Below are 19,841 nucleotides of genomic sequence, written 5' to 3'. Positions count from 1 at the left end.
AAAAATAACTTTAGTGGAAGGGACTGAAAGAAAACATGCCACTGTATTAAACCTTTAAACCATTTGATTTTGTAAACTATCTCTGTGCCCCGAGGCCATTTCTCCGTCGAAAGAAGGCAAAAGATTTAATCTCTAGGAACTTCCTGGGAAAATGACGGATGAAGGCAAAAGCAGAAGGACGAGGGTGGCGATAAAGCAGTGGGGGTGTGAAAAGGAAGAGAAAGGAGACGCGCTTGCGTCGACCAAACACGAATAAGAGCTCGTCCTTTTGCTCCTCCTCTTCCAATACAGGAAGACCTCCAACACTTGAGGTGGAGAGAGTCTCTCTGCAAGAGAAAGTAAGTGATATATTAAGGCAAAACCAGAGGGACGGGCTGGATTACATAGCCTTAAAACGACAGCCGCCATGTTGATGTTACTTGCAATAGGCTGAGGAAAATAATAATTATATTTTTAAAAAAGATGAAAGGGGCTCCCTACGGAACACTGCTCAAGGCGATCCCTTTAAAGATGGAGAGCAAAAGACTCAGAAAATCAAGTCTTTTTAGGAGTTACTAGCTGCAGCATCATCCATCCAGCTAAGTTCTTCTGTTTTTAAGAAAAAGCGAAAGTAAGAAAACAAGAGGCATTTAACCTGGACGAAGGAGAATTGAAACCTGGGCAAATCAGTGGTCCAAAGTTCTCTTTTCAGATAGAAGTAAACAAAGGTGGTAGACAACTCAGATACTGAGTTCAACAGATTCATTTCAACATGACACTTCAACATATCTTCGCTCAAGTAAAAGTAAGAAGTAGACATAAGAAATTACTAAAGAAAGACAAAAAAATTTCTGCAGAATGGCTGTACATTCTGTTTGTTTATTAGGATCCCCCTTAGCTATTGTTGTGAATAAAGTGGGGCCCACATCAGAAAAAACACATTTATTACAAAACACATTTACTTAATGTAAGTAATGTAACACGTTGATGAATGCACAGTTATAACACTTTATTTGATAAAGTGGCTACATTTTTTTTGGCTAATTTTGAACTTCTAATAGGAATTCTATATAGGATCCTAATACTGAAATAGCAACACACGTGCTGGAGCCAAAGTTTTTCTTAAGCTCCAGCACAGGTTTTTCTCACACAAATCTTCCTGCAGATCTTTTAAGGTATTTTTGTACAACCAAAAACTCACAAAGAGGTATTTTCATAGTGGAACAACATTTGATAAAAGAACAGAAATTGCATCTCAGAAGCAAACTCAACAGATTTATGTGTGGGTTTTCAGTGAATTGCAGCTATTGTGAATTTATATTGTTAAATTATATTCACTTTAAGTTTTTTTTCATTATTACTTTCATTATCCACTTTAAGTTTTTTTTATTATTATTACTTTCATTATCCTTTAAAAGAAAAAGTGTTGACTGATGATATTTCAGCATTATTGAGGATTATTCAATAATGTTGAATAATCTTTTTAATCTGAAAATGAAAACTGTATTAAAACTCTTTGGAATTAAGTAATTCAAATTGTTTAATGATTGTTGCAAATATATTTTTTGTGTTTATAGAAATTATTTGCCATTCTTTATTGGTCATAATAACAGGAGCAGGAGCTCATTATTTTTGTTAATAAGGTGACAATGTTTTTTATTTGTTTGTTTTTTTCCACTTTGTTTGTTTACCATCAGTTTGCATTAAAAAGGTTCCACATATATTCTAAGTGTAATCTCTGGAGTCTAATTTTCCCAGGCATGTGGGCTACAAAATTGGGGAGCCAGTTGGGCAGGCCAACTCGATCTGTGGGGGGATGGTTGCTCAGCAAGATGTTCAAAACACGCAACAAGGTTCTTGAGGAGCGTGCTGTTCAGCTGTGTGGGGTCCAACCAGGGGACACGGTGCTGGAGCTTGGTCATGGCCCAGGTCTGGGTCTAGAGTTAGCAGCCAAACTCCTCACTGCGCCTACAGGTCACATGATAGGAGTGGATTACTCTGACTACATGCATCAGGTGAGATGTTTTCATACTGTTACATAGATCTGTTTCTTCCCTATCTTAATGAAGAAAGTGTCTGAAAAACCACAATCCCTGTATTTAATACTAATCAATGGCGAAATAGATTTTAGACATGTGGAAAGAGTGGTCATATTTTCCTTTTGGAACTTCAAATTGTTTTATTTTTTTGTCATGACAGATGGCCAAAGAACGAGTGAAGAAATTTTTAGAAAGTGGCAAAGTGAGCCTCCATCACTGTGATGTCTCAGCAATGCCTCTGAAGGACAACAGTGTGGATAAAGTTTTTCACTGCAACTGCTACTACTTTTGGCCCGACCTCAGGAAAGCAGCCTTAGAAATCCACCGTGTAATGAAACCAGGTAAGACACTATGTTTTTGAGGTGCATAAAAAAGGTCAAATTTAAACACAGCTTTTAAAAAAAATAATAATAATACATTTTGACCCTAGGAGGACTTATTGTCACAACACTGAGGTATTCCCATGTAGCTGTTTTAGCAGCTAAGCGAGTGATGCCAGGGGAGAACTGGCGCCCTGAGGCCTACATGGCAGCTTTGAGAGACTCTGGCTTCACTGACGTCAGGATGGAAGACACGCAACACAGAAACATAACCTTTCAGGCTATTTATGCCACGGCATTAAAGTGAGACAGTGTTTAATTCACTCTGCTTCCGTGACTGCTGGACTCAGGATTAAGATACAAGGTTTTCATTGTGTGCCATTTAAATGGATAAACTGTGACCGGTCACGGAGACTCAAATTTCTGATCAAGCTGCAATCTTCACCCTCTTATGTGATGTAAACACAAGAAGATTAAGCAGTTTTGGCATCAGAAATATTCTCCTCCAGATTTGTTTTCTTTAATTACTGTGTTTCTTGCCAATAGAGACGGTTTCAAAGCTAGTTTATAATTATTGCAGATATTTGCCAAACGAATGAATCAGTCAATAAATTCTATTTGTAACTCTAAAGAATAAAAGATAAACCTTTCCTGAAATAATTGTCTGAGAAAATAATTGTGCTATGTACTGCTTGGGGGAAAAAAAAAACACATCAGTGACCAAATAAATTATTATATCAATACTTTTACAAATTGAATGTTTGAACTTAGTCCTATTGACAAGGAAAAAGCAATGGAAAATGTGAAAAAACTCATCATTCTATAGAATTTGATGGAAAATTGAGAATTGGAAGGAGTACTACACTTTCAGATTGGGTGTTGTACAAAGGAAGAACAAAGCACAGGTAAATGGAAATGTCACCAGAAGAAACAAACATAGCAGCTAATTGCAAAGATTATATTTGTTTAGCTCAATGGGATAATCAGAAATGTAAATGAAAATATAATAAAACAAATAAATAAACAACACACTGTAGAGAGAGACTAATTAAAGAAAAGAATTGATATCTTACAGTGTGATTGCATTGACACAAAAATAAATCTGAAAACAAAATGTAAACACAACTAATTATTTAGGATATAAATACTTTTCCTTTTTTATGTCTGATTGAAAAGTAATGGCATTATTGGCCTAATACATATGTGTTATGATGCATTGTGTATTTATCAAACTAAGATAAGCCTTAAAGGATTAACAAATAAAAAAAACAGTTTGAAAATGGTTTTTCAACATATCTAGGATAATAAACATCAACTTGTTGATAGTGAATGAATAAGTTCCAAATACGGTATACTAAAATATTTTTTGTACCCCCCGTTTACTTAGACTGATATAAATATAGTGCACATATTTTGGGGAGTTGATTCCGTTGTCGCGGCTCCATAACAGTTGGTGGCGCTATTCACGTTTCAACCACAACATGATTAGCACGAGAAGAAGTGTGACGCTGAAGGAAATCCGAAACCGTCATTTCTGAGCTCTTTTTCCTCATCGAGTATACGAGTTTTTAATTATTCAGTGAGTACAACGTGTGTGACAGGTAAGGAAAAGTAAAGAAATGAGCCGATAATACTATGTGTGGATGATCTGGAAAAACTACCTTGATTACATTGATTGAAGGGTACCGTGACTTGAGCAGTTAGCTTATTTACGGTCGGTTAACAACCGAGAGAAATACAGACGAGATAACAAATTATCTTATGCTGAAGATGACATTTCGTTCGGTGTTTAAATTACGCCGAGATGGATTCATTTTAAAATGGCCACATACTACGTAGAACACAGTTTGTGAAATTACCCAAATCCTCGTTTAATTTACAAAAACTGTGAGCAATATTAATATTGCATGAGATTCGACTTAGCATAATAAACTATTTAATTAAGTCAGACATTGACAGAATTGTTATGATTTCAAGACACACTTTATAGAGAACATCGGACCAGAACAAAGTTTGTGATTTGTGTAATCTTAGTTTTTTTAAAACCCACAAAAAACTGCTTTAAGTCAACAAAAAATGACAGGCACTAGTAAAAGCACTGTATATGATTTAAAAAAAATTCAAAAATAAACAGTTTTGACAGTTGGTTGCTAATCAGAATGAGAGGATTTAATTTCACTATTTTTATTGCTTTGATGAGGAGTCGGGTTCAATTTTCATATTGTATGCTCATGTTTATATGACGTCATTAATAATTGTGAGAGAAAATTGTTTTGAGTTACTTTTTTATCCACTCTAAAGAATGCAGAGAGCTTCCCGTTTGAAGCGTGAACTTCAGATGTTGAGCACCGAGCCGCCTCCTGGGATAACATGCTGGCAGACCGAGGAGCGGATCGATGACCTTCGAGCACGTACGGTTACTGTCACTGGGCCTAAAGCAGTTAGAGATATTTCCATAATGGAGCAGTAGTTCAGAAATGATGGGATCTATAACTTTACATGAGGATAAACCATAAACATACCCACATTCTTGGGTATGACAAAGTAAAAATGTGTATTAGATAGATATTTAGGTTTCACTCTGTGGTCTAAATTTTGATTCATACTACTTTTACATGTTTGTTAAACCTTTTGGATATAATTACATAATTTAGTGATTCTTGAGAAGTGGGACAAAATGTGTTTAAATTTAAAAAAAAATTTTTTTAATTATTCTTCAGGCTTACATATACAAATATGACAAATAATGTTTTGGAAATGTAAAGATGCTACGTTGCAGGCTCCCAGTTGCAACATTTAAAAAAAAATTACATAAAGACACCATCCACCTACTACAGTGTTTAAAATAAAAAATATTCAGCAAACAACAGGAAAAGAAAAAAAAAATGTGCTGACATGGCCCAGGTTAGTTTAAGTCATATATTTGAAAAAATTATATTTTGTGTATATTTTATTCAAATCTTGTGCTTTATCCATAGGACCTTTTTTATCCCTCTTCTCAGGAATCACTGAATTCTATTTTTTATTTAATTAACTGATGTGTTGTTGTTATTTCCATTCATATCTATCTTAGTAATTTATTAGTGTCATCTTACCTTGCAGAGATCGTTGGTGGTGTAGGAACTCCTTATGAAGGTGGAATCTTCTGCCTGGAGGTGAAGATCCCAGAAAGGTACTTTTCTGTCCTTTTGAACATTCGTGAAACCGATGTAACTACTTAAATACAACAGGTCTGCTCTTTATGTGCCTTAGGTATCCATTTGAACCTCCAAACATGCGCTTCTTGACCCCAATCTACCACCCAAACATTGACAACTCAGGACGAATCTGCCATGATGCTCTTAAACTCCCACCAAAGGTTGTGAAAAGTATAGTGTTGTAATTTGTATTTGCTGTCAACTATTTAAGCTTCTATTCTCAAATCAGATGCAATAATCCGCTGGGGGTTTTTTTGTTGTTGTTTTTATTCAGGGTGCCTGGAAACCATCTCTAAATATCTCCACAGTCCTCACCTCAATCCAACTTCTCATGGCTGAGCCCAATCCAGATGACCCACTAATGGCTGACATAGTGAGTCGCATGTATTCTTATTTTTGTTTTCCTTTAGCCATACATATTACTATGTGTTTGAGCTGCTTCATTAAGGGCTTGAAGGAACTTAAAATATCTTTTTGGAAAATTGCCACTGCTCTAAATCAAAAGTCTTTTGATTCTTATTTATTGAATGTTTATTTATGTACTTTAAATCCAGTCAGCAGAGTTCAAGTACAACAAATACCTCTTCACAGAGAAGGCCAAGAAGTGGACACAGGAACATGCAACTCAGACAAACAAAGTAAGACGTATCTCATTTTCTTCTACCTCTGTTGTGTGATCTGTGCCTGAATAGGATGTTTTTAGTTCCACAATACTTTATTTTCGGTCCTGCTAGTACCATTTGTGTAGTAGTTTATCTGAACCACAAGGCTGCACTGTGGATTCCAAATTGAACATAATCTACAGGATAATGTATCTTCTGCAGTTTTAAGTCAAATTTCATTAAAAGGTTTTGGGGAACCCTTATTTTGTTGTTCTGCTTCAAGCACGACAAAATGCAACAGATTTATTTATAGGATTTTATATTTATTGGCATGTTGTGGGTCTTTTTCTAGATTTTTCAAAAAAGTTTCATCTGGGTATCTGTAGCTTTACTTGTTTTCTGTCTATTCCATATACTCTTGTTAGAAAAAGTTAGATTATTTTTGGCGAGAAGCTGGTTGTGTCACAAAGCAAGTTGACACGCTTATTCCCACAGCAATATCACCTCAATATTGCACATAGTGAATGGATTTACTGAGATTATAATTAACTTTTGAACCCACAATTAAGATCTTTAGGATATAGTTAGCTTGCAGCATCTTTTCCATCGCTTCTTTCTTCCCAGAATTCGTACACAATTTTACCAATAGCTTTGTGGGCTCAACTAATGTAACAATGCATCTGAATAACCTGGAAAAAATGTGTTGCTGTGTTAGACTATTATTGGCAACAGATTGCAATGTATATATATATATATATATATATTTTTTTTTTTAACTGTGTTGTATCTTCAAGCACCGGTTTCAAATCTTGAGTTTGTTGTAATTTGTACTAATTTTGTTCTGAATTTATAGTCTACAGAATATCCTAAACGTGTAGAGTTTTTCGAAAAGATTAAATAGTTTTTATGTGTCCTTGATCAGGGAGTTGTGGAAGACAACAAAGAAAATGCTCCGGATCAGAAATTATCATCTCGTAAACGGGATGCACTCTGTTCCCAGCAGGAGGCAGAAGAACCCCTGAAGAGACCTTGCCTGTAGTTTTCTTCATTCAGTCGTTGGAGCTATCTGATCTTGGTTAGCATAGCATATACATCCTTTCTATTTTTTTTTTTTTCTTGTTCTAATGTGTTGCTTATATGTTGAATAGATACATTTCACAAACTGTCTTTTATAAGTTAACTGTGTGTTTCTGTGTATAATTAAACTTTGAGGATCTACATTATTCACTTTCTGGACATTGTGTATTATTTGGGTGTTTTTTGCATCATAAGCAGAGAGGTTCAAGTTTATACAATATGTTGATCATAATTTTATTCTAACATACATTTAAAAGACATATAAAGTATGTACAACCTAAGCGGTACAAGATTTTATTTTGTACAAACTAAACTTTTCTTTTCTCAATGTAGAAAATTATATATTTGCTGTTTATAAAAAGGAGACAAACATCAATAAGGCTGTAGTGAGTCAATACCATAGTTCAGAGGTAGTTACATTGTATGTATATAAAGATCGCTTTCCTATTCTAAGGCTGGCAGAAATACGGCTACGTCCCATTCAAACCATAAGGCTGCTTAACTCTTATTTGATAAAGTTGCATGTTTTTGAGCATAATTATGTAAACCATATAAAAATACATGTGCAACCCAGATCATTTTCGCATTATTTTCCACTTAAAGAATATTTCATAAAAATTGCTCTATTACACAGCTGTAAAGTTTTATATGTGGATATAAAAATTGCTCTGGATAAAACACATTAGCTTAAACTTGCGAAATTTGCTAGTATGATTGACAAAACCCCTTTTTTGGAACAAAACAACTTAATGCTATGATAGAATTGCATTTAGAAACAAAATTCCACTTAAATGCTATTAAACAATATGCAACTTCTGAGCTGCATTTCTCATCACATTTCAGTATAAACATTTATTCCCTCAGAGTAGACCATTAATTTGTCTGTAGCTTTGATTCTCAATGTGATTAACAGCTTTTTTTTTTTTTTTTTTTTGCATTGCATTGTTTATTCAGCTCCTTGTTTGACTCGGTCCACTGAATTGTCTCCAAAATTGTCCTTTAGTTCAACAGTACTGGCAAAAGAAGAAACCTTCCATCCTGCTCTCTGGTCAGAAAGACTGTTTGCTTTTCAACCTCTCTTTATTAGTCAACATCTTTTGTTGACTCATTCTCAAGAGCTTATAGATAGGTAGCCCAGAAATGCTGTGGTCGTTGAATCTTCAATTTTCTTTCCCCAATATTTTTAAACATCTGTGTCAGGGGCTCATTGATATAAGGTGAGTCATTGTAGCACAGCACAGAAGGAAAAATGGTTAGAATCACATCTTGATCCAAACTCCCCTTGCTTCCTCATTCTGTCACCCTCTCCCTCCCTCTGGCTGTCGCGGTCGGTACTTGGCAAGGGATGAGGTGAACGGAGGATGTAGAGGAGCATTGGGAAAACCTGGTTGTTTCCCGTCCAGGCTGGGGAGAAGACCCTTCCCTGTATGTGGCATCGGCATCAGTCAGTGACACCTGTGTTGAAGAATCCGAGCAGGAGCTCTTTTCTGTCTCCACAGAAACTAGCGAGTCCAAGGTGCGGTCACGGCGCAGCTGTGGGCGAGTTTTGGGGCAAGACCAGGAGAACAACTGAGAATGATCTCTTGTGAAAAGAAGAAAGAGCAGAGGGTTGAGGCAAGCGGGCAGGGGCTGTAACAGAAGGAGGACTGATTTTAGAACCTCTTCCCCCAAAGAAAGAAGACCCAGAAGAGAACAAAGTGATAAGAAAGCTACTGGTATGTAGAGAAGGCCATTAGTAAAGATAAGCCAGGCAACATGTTTGATCATGGCACAGTCCCACAATCCCTCACACTCCCCCCGAAGTAGCTCCCAATACAGGCGGATATATGAACCTGTGACAATAAGCAAGCAAATGGTGTTCATCATTATGAGTGCCAAGGGGAAGCCCAGGGAGGATGTGGCGAGAAGATGAGGTAGGCAGGGGTGACGGAAGGCAGAAAGGTGAAGAGCCATACTCCCCCACTCCAACTAGTGGGAGTGAAGCAATTGCGAGGCAAAGGGTGAGACAGAAATACGCGCATGTGCGTACACTGCTAAGGGATGGTGATTTTCCATAGGCGCGGGCACATGTCACACTTGCACCACACTGCACTGCTGCCAGAGTCAACAGCAGCACGCTTGCCTCAGACGCAAACACCCAAACCCATCCTGTTGCTTGACAACCAGGTCCGCCCTCCCAGCGGGCTCCATGGTCATTGAATTCTCCAAGGGTCAGAGCATCCACAAGGACCAGTGTGCATGTACACACACCCATCAGCAGGTTAGAGGCACCCATACAGGCCACAATAAAGCGGAGTGGGGACAGGCTGCCTGGTGATCCAAAGAGAGACAGGAACAGAATGGCATTTCCCAGCAATGACACCAGGGAGATGGACCACAAGCCAATGCGGACTAGCCAGCTGCCCAAGAGGGAGTCACAGGGACGGAACGGACCTACAACATAACAAACACAAAAATGTTGTCAATACTTGTCACAACAAATTTAAGGCTTTGTCATATCAAATTTGTGACTTCACCTACCAGGTATGGGGGTGCATTGGACACTGGTCTGTAACTTGGATTCTTCTACTTCCAACTGAAACTCCTCCAGGTCAGGGTCATCTAGAGGATGGCATTGTTTATATGATCAAAATACAAGGACTGACGTTCTTTGCATTGTGTGTGGATATTAAGTGGCCTATTGTTTGTAATGTTATTTTTTCAGTGAGGTGACTGGTACTCATAAAATTTAATTGTCAGTGTCTAATTTTTATCATTTCAGGTGCAACAAAACTCAATTACACAGATATCAGGATTTAACAGCTCTTTGTCATAGTTACAGAATTTGTACACTCGGTAATATAATTTTAGTTTTTATGATTTTGATCATATTGTTGTTAGTCACCAATGTTTGTCAATTTTGTTAAGCAATTGAACTTAATGTGGTTGAGTGTGGATTGTAGTCTTACAGTTAGTGTCTGCATGGACTGGGTACATGGCCACCGTCCTCTTGTGAAGGTCTTCATTTGTGTTGCTCAGCTCTGTGTCCCATTGGGTGGTGGGCTTGTTGGTGTTACAGGATGCATACACACAGCACTGGTAGGCATAAGGCATCTCTATCACCCTGTTGCAAATGGGAACAATATTAATCATCATAACGAAGAAGATTCCATGGCAGGTGGTATTTAGGCAAAGTGCAACCTTTGAGATTCAAGCCATAATGCTTTTGGTTTGACCTTTGACATTATGGCTTTTAGGTACCATTTAAACATAAAAAAAATAGCATAAAGAGTTCACTTTGTAATTCAGATGTATTTTTATTGTCTTAAGTTGCATTCAGAAATGCTTTGCAGCAGTACTTTGTATTTTGTTGGTTGTGTACTGCATGTCCACTTGAATTTTTGAACCGGCTTTTGTTAAGCAAAGACATTTTTTTAGCGTAGGCCATATTCTGATAGGTGATATTTTTGTACATTACCTCATTTGTGGGAAGTGATCAGGACTGAAGGCCTCATATAACTCTTTGTTCCCTCTCAGTTTGAGATGAGTGAGGCTTCCTAAACCTGCAACTGGTACAGAGCTGAGGCGGTTCTCAGTCAAGTCCCTATGGTTAAAAAAAAAAAAATATTAGAAGAAGTAAAATGTTATGCATGTGAACTCCTTAGAGTAAAAGGAAAAAGTTTAGTCTGTTTGATACTTTAACCTGTTCAGACATGCTATCAGATTATCACTGGATAGTACCTACTATCAGATTAGATAAACAAACTTCAGTCTTCACTTAAAGTATGCAGTTTTAAGTTGGCATGACTTGAAATGAGATTGTTGGCTACAAATGTGTTAAGGCTAAAAATGTTGTGTTAACCCGTAGTGATTATGCCCACATTTCTGACATACTGATATATTCTGATACACAACCTTGTCACCCATTTTGAGTGGTAAAGGGACTACTAAAGAATCAGATAAACTGTATGACAGGCTAAGTGAGAGATGTGTATCTGTTTTTTGCTCACAGTTTGATCAAAGAATGAAGTGATGTGAAGGCATCTGGGTGGATCCACTCAATCATGTTCCAGCTTAGATCACTGTGAGAGAAAAACAGTAAAGTGAACTCAATGCACTTATTGGAGTTACAGTTATGCTCATCATTCAGGCTTCCGACGTAGTATTACAAAGTATGAAATTTGGATATGAAAACTGTTTAGGAACTTTGTAGTCTGATCCTGTAGATGTCAGTATTAGCAAATCTAAAATACTCATTTTGACTTGACCAAGGCTTTTTCATCTTTCTCTAGTCATGTTTTTATCTCTTAAATTCATTACGAAAGTTATTTCCTCTCTTATTTCTGTTTCATACTTCTAATATTTTAAAGAGGTAAACCCATTTGGTATTTCTAAAAGAGCTATGAAAAGCTCCTATACATGTATCATTTGCCATTTTCACTAGCATATTGTAAGTCACAAAATATTGTATTCACAAATGGACTTCATTTATCTATCACTTTTCAAATATTACTGGTCTGTCAAAGTACTTTATATTAAAAGCCACATTCACCAAATGGCATAATTGAATACAGTATACACTAGCTATCTTCTAACATCCACAATTACTCTGAAACATTGGGACAATTTGGAGTTACTGCCAAAATTCAAACATATGAACTAGATCTTTTGGCCATAAAAACGTTTTCACTTCATGTTAATACTGACCCACTCTAATGTAGACAACAGATTTCAACAGAACTAATGTAAGACGAAGAGAGAAAAGAAAAACAGATCAAGGATCAACTCACAGTGCTCTAAGAGAGGTGAGCTGCTGAAAGGTGCTTGACTCTATTCTTCTGACTTGATTATGCTGCAGTCCACTGTTGTATACAAAGATACAGATGCTTTCATGCAATGACGTGAATAAAATGTACACAAGTTGAACAAAAAATTCTGACACATAGGTCCATAGAACGCCATATATGGTAATTGTACGCACATTGTAAAATAAACATTTGTAACAAGTTGGAATTGTTTAAATGAGAAAAGGAAAACTGCTGCAAAGACAACCTAAAATACTGATTAGTTAAGATATAATCATGTTTAAATGAATACAAAACCCACAATTTAGTAGATTACAAAAAAAAAAAACATGCCTACTGTTTATGGAATTCAAAACCTTTTTAATGTGTTGAGTTGGCTTTTCTTTAGTTGCCTATACAAAACTGTTTGCATTTTCAAGGAAATAATTTCCAAACAGCCTTTTTTTTTTGTGAGGGAAAAGTGTAATGACCTTCTATGAGCCAACTGAACAGCAGTGTTCAGTAATAGACGGGGGAGGGGCATCACTGCCTTATTTTATGCTTCATACACGTGGAAAAAACTTGAGCTTCTCTGGCAACTTATTGGGTATATTTTGTAGTCTTTAAAACTTTAGCAGTGTTAAAAATGTAATTGTTGAAAATGCACAACCACCTTGTTCCCGCTATCCGGCCCATCCCTGAATGTAAACAGTAATTTAGAAAGGGAACATTACTCACATCTCTTGAAGTGCAGAGCAGTGGTAAAAACTGGGAAGATCTTCTATCTGGTTGTATGACAGCTCTCTGCACATAGAAATAAAGCATTAAAAATAAAAAAATCACATGCAATGTTAGACATTGAGAAACCCATGACCAGCTGTGAATTTATGGTGTGGGAAATTATGGGCTGACAATAAAACTTGGGTGTCAGTTCTGTGAGCAGGGGTATACTGCACACAATACCTTTTTGGTTTTTTACACATGTATATATATTTTTTGCTATTTCATGAGGTGAATTTGAGTGATAGCTTTAGGACACATCTCTCTTGATTTTCTATAATTTTTTAAGTTTTATTCACCCTATTCATGTGTGTGCATGTCTATATATGTGCACTCACAGCACTCTGAGATGAGGCAGCTGCTCACATAGGTCCAGGGGAAGAGCAGAGAGACCAGCCCGAGTCAATGTCCTATAGAGAAAAAAAACCCCAAAAAATGTATTGTTGGAGAGCAAATAAATGAAATGATCCCAGAATCTCATCAGTCTAACTTAGTTGGACAGGCATATTGGCTTGGTTTGCCAAACCTTTGTTCCTTGTGTCTTAGAGCATCCTATAATTTCTTAAATATTACTTTGCGTGTTTGATACTTACAAAATCTCGAGGCTGGTTGTTCCTTTCAAATCTGGAAACTCTTGAATTTGGGTTGCCCCATTCAAGGAACTGATCCCAACCAAAAAGAAAAAGAGCAAAAAAACCTAAACAATTGATTTTTTTTTTCCCCTTTCTCTTCCCCTCTTATGCTCACACACACATGCACAAACGCAGAACCTGTCTAACAGCTCATTGCAGCCATCAAGCTATTCCTCCAACATCAACACGGGCTGTTTTGGCCCTCTCACCAGACATCATAAGTCACACTATTCAACATGTTCTTGCAGCACACTCTCTCTTACCACATCAGCACAGCAGTACAGTAACACAACATCATTCAGTAGGCCATTACACATGTCCGCTGAGCTCTGGCTGCAATGGCTAGAGGATGATTTAAACAGTGTTTGCGCTAACTCACTGGAATGGCTTTTATTGACCACATACTTACAGTGTGTGCAGCTTTGGTAAGAATTGGAAAGCAGATTTCCCCACAAACTGGATTGGGTTCTCATAAAAGTGACTGCAAGAAAAAGAGGAAGAAATACAGTCGAGACCAGATATTTAAGTATGCTATATATATATATATATATATATATATATATATATATATAAAACAACACAAAACCATTTTTTTCTCTTTGCACAATTAAATGGCTGCTTTATGTCAGTGTGGATGACCAAAATAATTTCTGTTTTGCTTATAGCTAGTTTGTCTGTACATTTAGGGTAATTATTTAAAAGCACAAAGAGAACCCATTTGTGCTTTTAAGATAATTTAGACTTTGACATCCTGACTGATTTATTGAGGCGTTGCTTCAATATTTGCACACATTATTCTTTTCTCATGCAGAAACCCTTTCTGCAGCCAAAAATCTTCACAAAATGATACTATCACTGCCATCCTTCATAACACTTTGATATTAGTTCTGTCAAACCACAGGATAATTCTGCCCAATGTAAATTCATAACCGGGGTACATTTGCAAAATGTAATCTGCCTTTTTGTGTGTTGCTACTGCAGTAAATCCATCTTCCTTTCTGAGTGGCCTTTCAGCCCATGCCAGTAGGGGAGTTGGTTTATTCAGCTGTAGTTAATGATGCTTTCCTTCCAACTTTAGCCAGCATCTTTTAAAGGTCTTCTGTTTTTGTTTGGGGACTGACTTATACATTTGACAGCAAACCCTATTCGTGTCTGGGACAAACAACATACTGACCCTCCTAAGGAGTATGATAGTTGAACATTCCCATGGTGTTTACACTGGCGAACAATGGTTTGCCTTGCTGCTGAAATGTGCTATACAAATAAAATTAGATTGATTGATTGATTAAACACATAAACTTAATAACGCTAGGGTTCTAAAGAAATCCATTTCTCATTATTATGCCATTTAGTAAAAAGGAAAACACTCTTGGTAATCCTAACTTAGCTAAATCAGGACCGATTTAATCTGATTTAATCTCAGACACTGAGAAGCGAAGATGTTATTCCTTTTTTAAATCAATTGTATGTAAATCTCTGGTTTCAACTGTATGCTGTTATTCCAAAAAAACAAAAGGAATGCATGTGTCAACACATGCTGTATAATCTGCTCTGAATGAGTTGCGTTGTAAGTGATGCTGACATGCCATTCCAGTTGTGTTTATTTGATATGTTCAAGTTGTAGCATTGTGATTAAGCATGAAACTCACATGGTTTGGAGCTGAGGGTTTCCCACAAAGGCCCTCTCAGGGATCGCTTTGATGTTGTTGTTATGGAAGCCCCTGAACATGCAAAAACATCCTGTTAGTTATTCTCTCAATCAATATGTTTTGCATTTCGGGCCGCTTGCAGGAGCGACATTGTGTTTGTGAGTGAGAGTGTGAGTCATGTGCCCCTCGCGTTGCACCTGCCGTTGCACAGCTGAAGAACATTTTTGGACACATGAGACGTAAACACACAACACATACGCTGTATCTGTGACACATATGCACGCTGCGAAACATCTGCTAATGCCGAGGAAAAAAAAACATGGTTTGTGCGTGTGCGTCTGTGTGTATGTGCAGGGCGAGTGGCTGCGTGGGTGTGTAGCCAGCACCTGCTTGGGGCGAGAGAGATTGTATCCGAGTGCCACATTAAAATCACTTAACGGGATTACTCGGGATAACTCAACCACGATAGTCATGCCGGGCAGGTGTGTTTTGGTGTGTGTGCGTGTGTGTGTGCGTGCACGGTTACTCACAGTTCCTGAAGTTTGCTCAGTGTCCTGATCGCCATGGGGAACTCCTGTAGATCATTGTAGTTTAAATCCCTGCAAGTCAAATAAACAGTCATGCTTAAATAATACCTAAAGTCATTATGTCCGATTTTGCCCCCTACGTGGCATCAACATTTCATAATGTCATTCTCCCTCATTAGCACAGTGGAGCCAGTCCATTCCAAGAAAAACAGACAGATAAGTTAATCAGGCTTAAACACCACCAGAAACAAACTAAATGAGAAATTAATGTTGATGTGTTTGCATGTGAAAGCAGTCTCATTAGTGTGGTTTTTGTGTAACAAAGTTAGACAACCTTTTAAAAGTTTATTTTTTTTTTACTTAAATTAAAATCACTTTTGGCAAAGTGCCTGGCCGATTTAAAGGAGACACACTTTGCTTTTTCAACAAGCCACCGAGTTTTTCTGCGGTCTTTATGCAATGCCTACCATGATGCAAGAATGAGAAAGTACTGGAGATCCCATTTTAAAATTGCCTTTTGCACAGAGGAGCTGGATTTACTGTAAGGGCTAGCTGCTCACCTCAATCTTAACTGCACCACCTCACTTCAGTGGTTCTCCTACTCTTTGTGGTCAAAGCAGTGGTTAGTGTTGAAGAAACTAACACTATATACTTTGACTTTTTGACATAATTTTTTGCAAATCTAAAAGACACATTTTCAGACAAAAGTAACTCCAAGCAAAGAAAAAGTTATGGATTTTAATATTGCGCACACTGAAATTGCAATAATGGTATATTTGTTAGCTAATCTACGACACATCCCAGTTCTTATGAGCGTCCTCTAAGTCATATTGACCATCTTAATTTTTCAAAGGACCCTCTCTAAATGTGGATCCACAGTAGAAGCACGAACAGCAACATTTATTGCCTCTAGTTATGTTCCTGATTGTGTGTATGGGTAGAGTTACATATGTGTACACTTGTACTGTATGCCATTGCAGCTGTACAGTTAAAGTTCCCCATTCTCTACCAAATTAAGTGCTGGTCTTTTGTACACATAAATGCTATTAAGCTGTCCAAATCGGTTGAGAAATTATTGCTCTTTTGTCTGGTTTGCATATGCTGTTGTGTTTTCTAGAAGTTCACTGGACAGCTTCTCATGCTAATGATTATATATACAGTACAGACCAAAAGTTTGGACACACCTTATTGAGTTCAATTAGAAGGTGTGTCCAAACTTTTGGTCTGTAGAGATTGATGTAGGTGGTGGTAATGCATATATCTTATAAAGAAAGCCGCTGCAAGAGATTAACCCCTCATACCAGCACAATCTCACGTCAGTGACACCTGCCATCTTACCCTGCCGAACCATCTGTCTCTACCACCTTCTGATAGCCCAATCACTTTAACACACACTATTCTTGTCCAAAAGGCTCCGTCTCTTTTTCACTTTCTCTGGTTTCCCTTCATCATCTGCAGAGTTTCCGAGCATGCATTATGGCTTTCAACATGAGTATAAAGTGAGCCATACATTTATGATTGCACAGGCAAAGGTACTTGAATATATTCGCACATATGCTCGCTCGCCCACACACATTCTCGTAAAGAAATAATGCATATTTTTTGTTACACTTCAACAGGTTGTTAAAGCAGCATGCCAGAAACTGTGTTTTCATCAGACCACCATGAATTTTGCAGGAGGCTTCTCACACTTTCTTTCACTGTGTCAGTTTGCTGCGGTCTCCATATTGGCATGTGGTTAGGATTAGGTTATTGAGGCTATGGCACGTCCTCCAGGAAAACTCTGCTGGAGCCACGCTGTGCTGTTCTTGACCTTACTGCCTAGCAATTACTAAACATAACACAGAGGATTCCATTGATGATGCTTTGAGGGAATCAAAGTGGATCTTTTCATCTTTGCATTCCTTTTCAATTGTCGATTGTGGTTTTGCGAATTGCTCGAGCACCTGCTGAAATCACCAGTACATTAATCATTATGACTTCATAATTTAGAGCTGCAGTGCAAACGTTTTGGCACACTACATATGATTTATAAAAAACACATCTCAAGGCTTTCTTTATAACACCCAGCAAAATTATGTGTGTAAAATATGAGGAAAAACTGCATACAGTATGAGAAATTATAGCTTTTAATTGCATTCGCTTTCTGAGGTATTGTATTCTAAATTTGGGAATACTCACAGTGTCTCCAGACTCTGTAAACCTTCAAAACATCTTGAACCCATGCTCTGTATGTGGTTGTTGTGGAGATGTCTGGGAAAAGTCCATAAAGATTCATGTTTTTGGGGATCAAAAATGGCCAATTAGTTTGCCTGTTAACACTCGAGAGAGATGCAGAATAGTAAATAAGTATTTCTAGTTCAATTTATTTCTAATGAGGCCATTGATCTAAAATTTACACCAGATGTACGCAACAACCAAGGTAATTGACACATACAAAGAAACTAACACCACAAATTGCTCCATAAAGTAAGTTCTGTGCAATAAACTGGAGAATAGTTATGATGAAAAGCTTTTATTTAAAAAGCAGTATTTAAGAGAAAGCTTAAAAAATAACTGAAGAAAGAATTCTGCTCTTTTTTTAAGTACAAAATATCATTAACTTTTAGTTCTTATTGATAAACTATAAAAAGGTTTAATGGAGATGATCAGTGAGCAGCACTGTAAACATGGTGATGGATGTTTGGCCTTGAAGAAATGGAGAATTCTTAGAACTAGCTTTCACTATGTTTAACGTGGATAATAAGTGGGACTGGGTGGATGTTGTAGCATGACAACATCAGCATGCTACATAATAAAAATGTTTTCATTACCAAAGCATTCCACATATTATTATGTGTCAAAGCAAAGACCTCTAATGGCATTTGCAACCTTTATGCACAAAATACTAATGCCGTTGGTTACACACACATTTTTAGAATTTTGGATTATTCCTGTGAACACCACTGAAGCCTTAATCCAGAAGGAGAAAGAATATTATTCCATAATGAAGAAGCAATCTCCAGGTGCTTTGCACGATATTTCTGACTGAGGAGACAAAAGAATAATCGGATCGGTTCTGCAAGTGCCGAGAATCTCTTACCGAGTGATAAAAAAAAAAACCTGGAATTAACTAGAACAGTGTTCTCATGGAAACAGTAAGTAATGCATTCAACCACAATGGCATCTATGAGCATTCACTGCACAAGAGTCCGCTACAGAAATAAACATGTTGAAACTTGTTTAAAGTTTTCTGCAAAATATTTAGACATATCAAATACTGGCAAAATACAGTCTGATCAAATGAAACCAAAGCTGATCTGCTGGGATGTTATTGCACACACCCTGTTTGAAGCAGAAGAAACACTGCAGACCACCCCAAAAACACCATACCAACAATATTTGTAAGTGGGAACATCATGGTGTGGGGTTGTTTAACAGCAAATGCTAGTGGCAGACTTAACTTAATTAAGAGAAGATTAAAATGAACGGTGACTTTCTTGATGAGAATATGAAGATGAAACAAGGGTAGATTTTTCAGTAAAATTATTCCAAACAGTCAGGGAAAGCCTCAACTTGTTTCATAGATGGAAAATAAAGCTATTTTATTGACCAGGTCAGACCCCGTGAATTCATTTAAATTGAAAGAACTGCAGATTAGAATAAATGGAAAATATCTCTATAATCCAGAACACATTTTATGTGGAATGATGGGTCAAAATTACATCTTCACTATTTTCTCCATTTCTACCAATCACATTTATCATTAAAAAAATAAAGTTTTTTTTTCCCCCCCCAAGTGGTAACTCAATTTTAGTATGTTTTCAGTACTTATTTCCTGTTCCATTCCACTTTATGGCACATCATTTTATTTATGGACTTGTGTGGATTAATGGGGTTGTTACTGAAATCTGGTGTAGATTTCCTGTAAAGATGGCCTCTGAATATGCCTTCACTGAAACAGACATTGACATGTTTATCATTTCTGCTGTAAAAAGGCACAAATCAAGATGTCACTTACAGCACCACAAGGCCAGAGAGGTTGGTAAACGCATAATCAGGTATGTGGGTGATCTGGTTGAGGGCCAGCGTCATTGCCTGCAAAGAGGACAGGGAGTCCAAAGCCGTCACCGGTATTTCTGTTAGGGAGTTGTCGTCCAACCACAGGTGTTTCAAAGAGCGAACGCCTTTGAAGGCCTCAGATGGAACCCTGCTCAGGAGGTTGGCATCAAGACGCCTGTGGGACAAAAAGCACAACAATTACTTAAGTTACGTGTTTTATTGTGAATACCTTTGT

The 19,841-nt window shown here is 37.3% G+C and overlaps 3 protein-coding genes across 3 annotated transcripts; 2 read left to right on the top strand and 1 right to left on the bottom strand.

Annotated features, from left to right (window-relative positions):
* The first annotated feature begins 207 nt into the window (after nt 1–207).
* LOC122831256 (uncharacterized methyltransferase YdaC-like) lies at nt 208–3,081 on the top strand. The gene is made up of 4 exons (XM_044117328.1): nt 208–338; nt 1,738–1,994; nt 2,179–2,359; nt 2,449–3,081. Exons 2-4 carry the CDS (start codon nt 1,740–1,742, stop codon nt 2,643–2,645), a joined length of 633 nt encoding a protein of 210 aa, XP_043973263.1. The 5' UTR covers nt 208–338; nt 1,738–1,739; the 3' UTR covers nt 2,646–3,081.
* A 709-nt stretch (nt 3,082–3,790) lies between these two features.
* Nucleotides 3,791–7,355, top strand: LOC122833034 (ubiquitin-conjugating enzyme E2 T-like). Its single transcript, XM_044120337.1, has 7 exons — nt 3,791–3,939; nt 4,640–4,749; nt 5,441–5,510; nt 5,591–5,696; nt 5,810–5,908; nt 6,090–6,173; nt 7,060–7,355. Exons 2-7 carry the CDS (start codon nt 4,641–4,643, stop codon nt 7,174–7,176), a joined length of 585 nt encoding a protein of 194 aa, XP_043976272.1. The 5' UTR covers nt 3,791–3,939; nt 4,640; the 3' UTR covers nt 7,177–7,355.
* A 753-nt stretch (nt 7,356–8,108) lies between these two features.
* Nucleotides 8,109–19,777, bottom strand: LOC122828589 (leucine-rich repeat-containing G-protein coupled receptor 6-like; the record flags this gene model as incomplete). The annotated part of the gene is given in 15 exon segments (XM_044112304.1): nt 8,109–9,114; nt 9,116–9,647; nt 9,735–9,815; nt 10,163–10,317; nt 10,672–10,797; nt 11,204–11,275; nt 11,984–12,055; nt 12,716–12,781; nt 13,096–13,167; nt 13,351–13,419; nt 13,799–13,870; nt 15,039–15,110; nt 15,569–15,637; nt 17,747–17,818; nt 19,566–19,777. Coding segments are annotated over 15 exon segments (2,352 nt in total), but the record flags the coding sequence as incomplete, so codon positions are not given.
* Nucleotides 19,778–19,841: the final 64 nt, after the last annotated feature.

The sequence above is a fragment of the Gambusia affinis genome, linkage group LG01 (genome assembly GCF_019740435.1).
Source record: "Gambusia affinis linkage group LG01, SWU_Gaff_1.0, whole genome shotgun sequence".
Lineage (NCBI taxonomy): Eukaryota > Metazoa > Chordata > Actinopteri > Cyprinodontiformes > Poeciliidae > Gambusia > Gambusia affinis.
The sequence above is the reverse complement of the archived record's forward strand: the minus strand, read 5'-3'. Positions and strand labels throughout refer to the sequence as shown.

What these genes read in the sequence shown, in the direction of transcription:
- LOC122831256 (XM_044117328.1), top strand. Translation starts at nt 1,740, where the DNA reads ATGTGGGCTACAAAATTGGGGAGCCAGTTGGGCAGGCCAACTCGATCT. An exon ending in ACTCTGACTACATGCATCAG is followed by an intron (nt 1,995 to 2,178) that starts GTGAGATGTTTT and finishes TTGTCATGACAG; the next exon opens with ATGGCCAAAGAACGAGTGAA. An exon ending in CCACCGTGTAATGAAACCAG is followed by an intron (nt 2,360 to 2,448) that starts GTAAGACACTAT and finishes TTTTGACCCTAG; the next exon opens with GAGGACTTATTGTCACAACA.
- LOC122833034 (XM_044120337.1), top strand. Translation starts at nt 4,641, where the DNA reads ATGCAGAGAGCTTCCCGTTTGAAGCGTGAACTTCAGATGTTGAGCACC. An exon ending in GAGGTGAAGATCCCAGAAAG is followed by an intron (nt 5,511 to 5,590) that starts GTACTTTTCTGT and finishes TATGTGCCTTAG; the next exon opens with GTATCCATTTGAACCTCCAA. An exon ending in ATGCAACTCAGACAAACAAA is followed by an intron (nt 6,174 to 7,059) that starts GTAAGACGTATC and finishes GTCCTTGATCAG; the next exon opens with GGAGTTGTGGAAGACAACAA.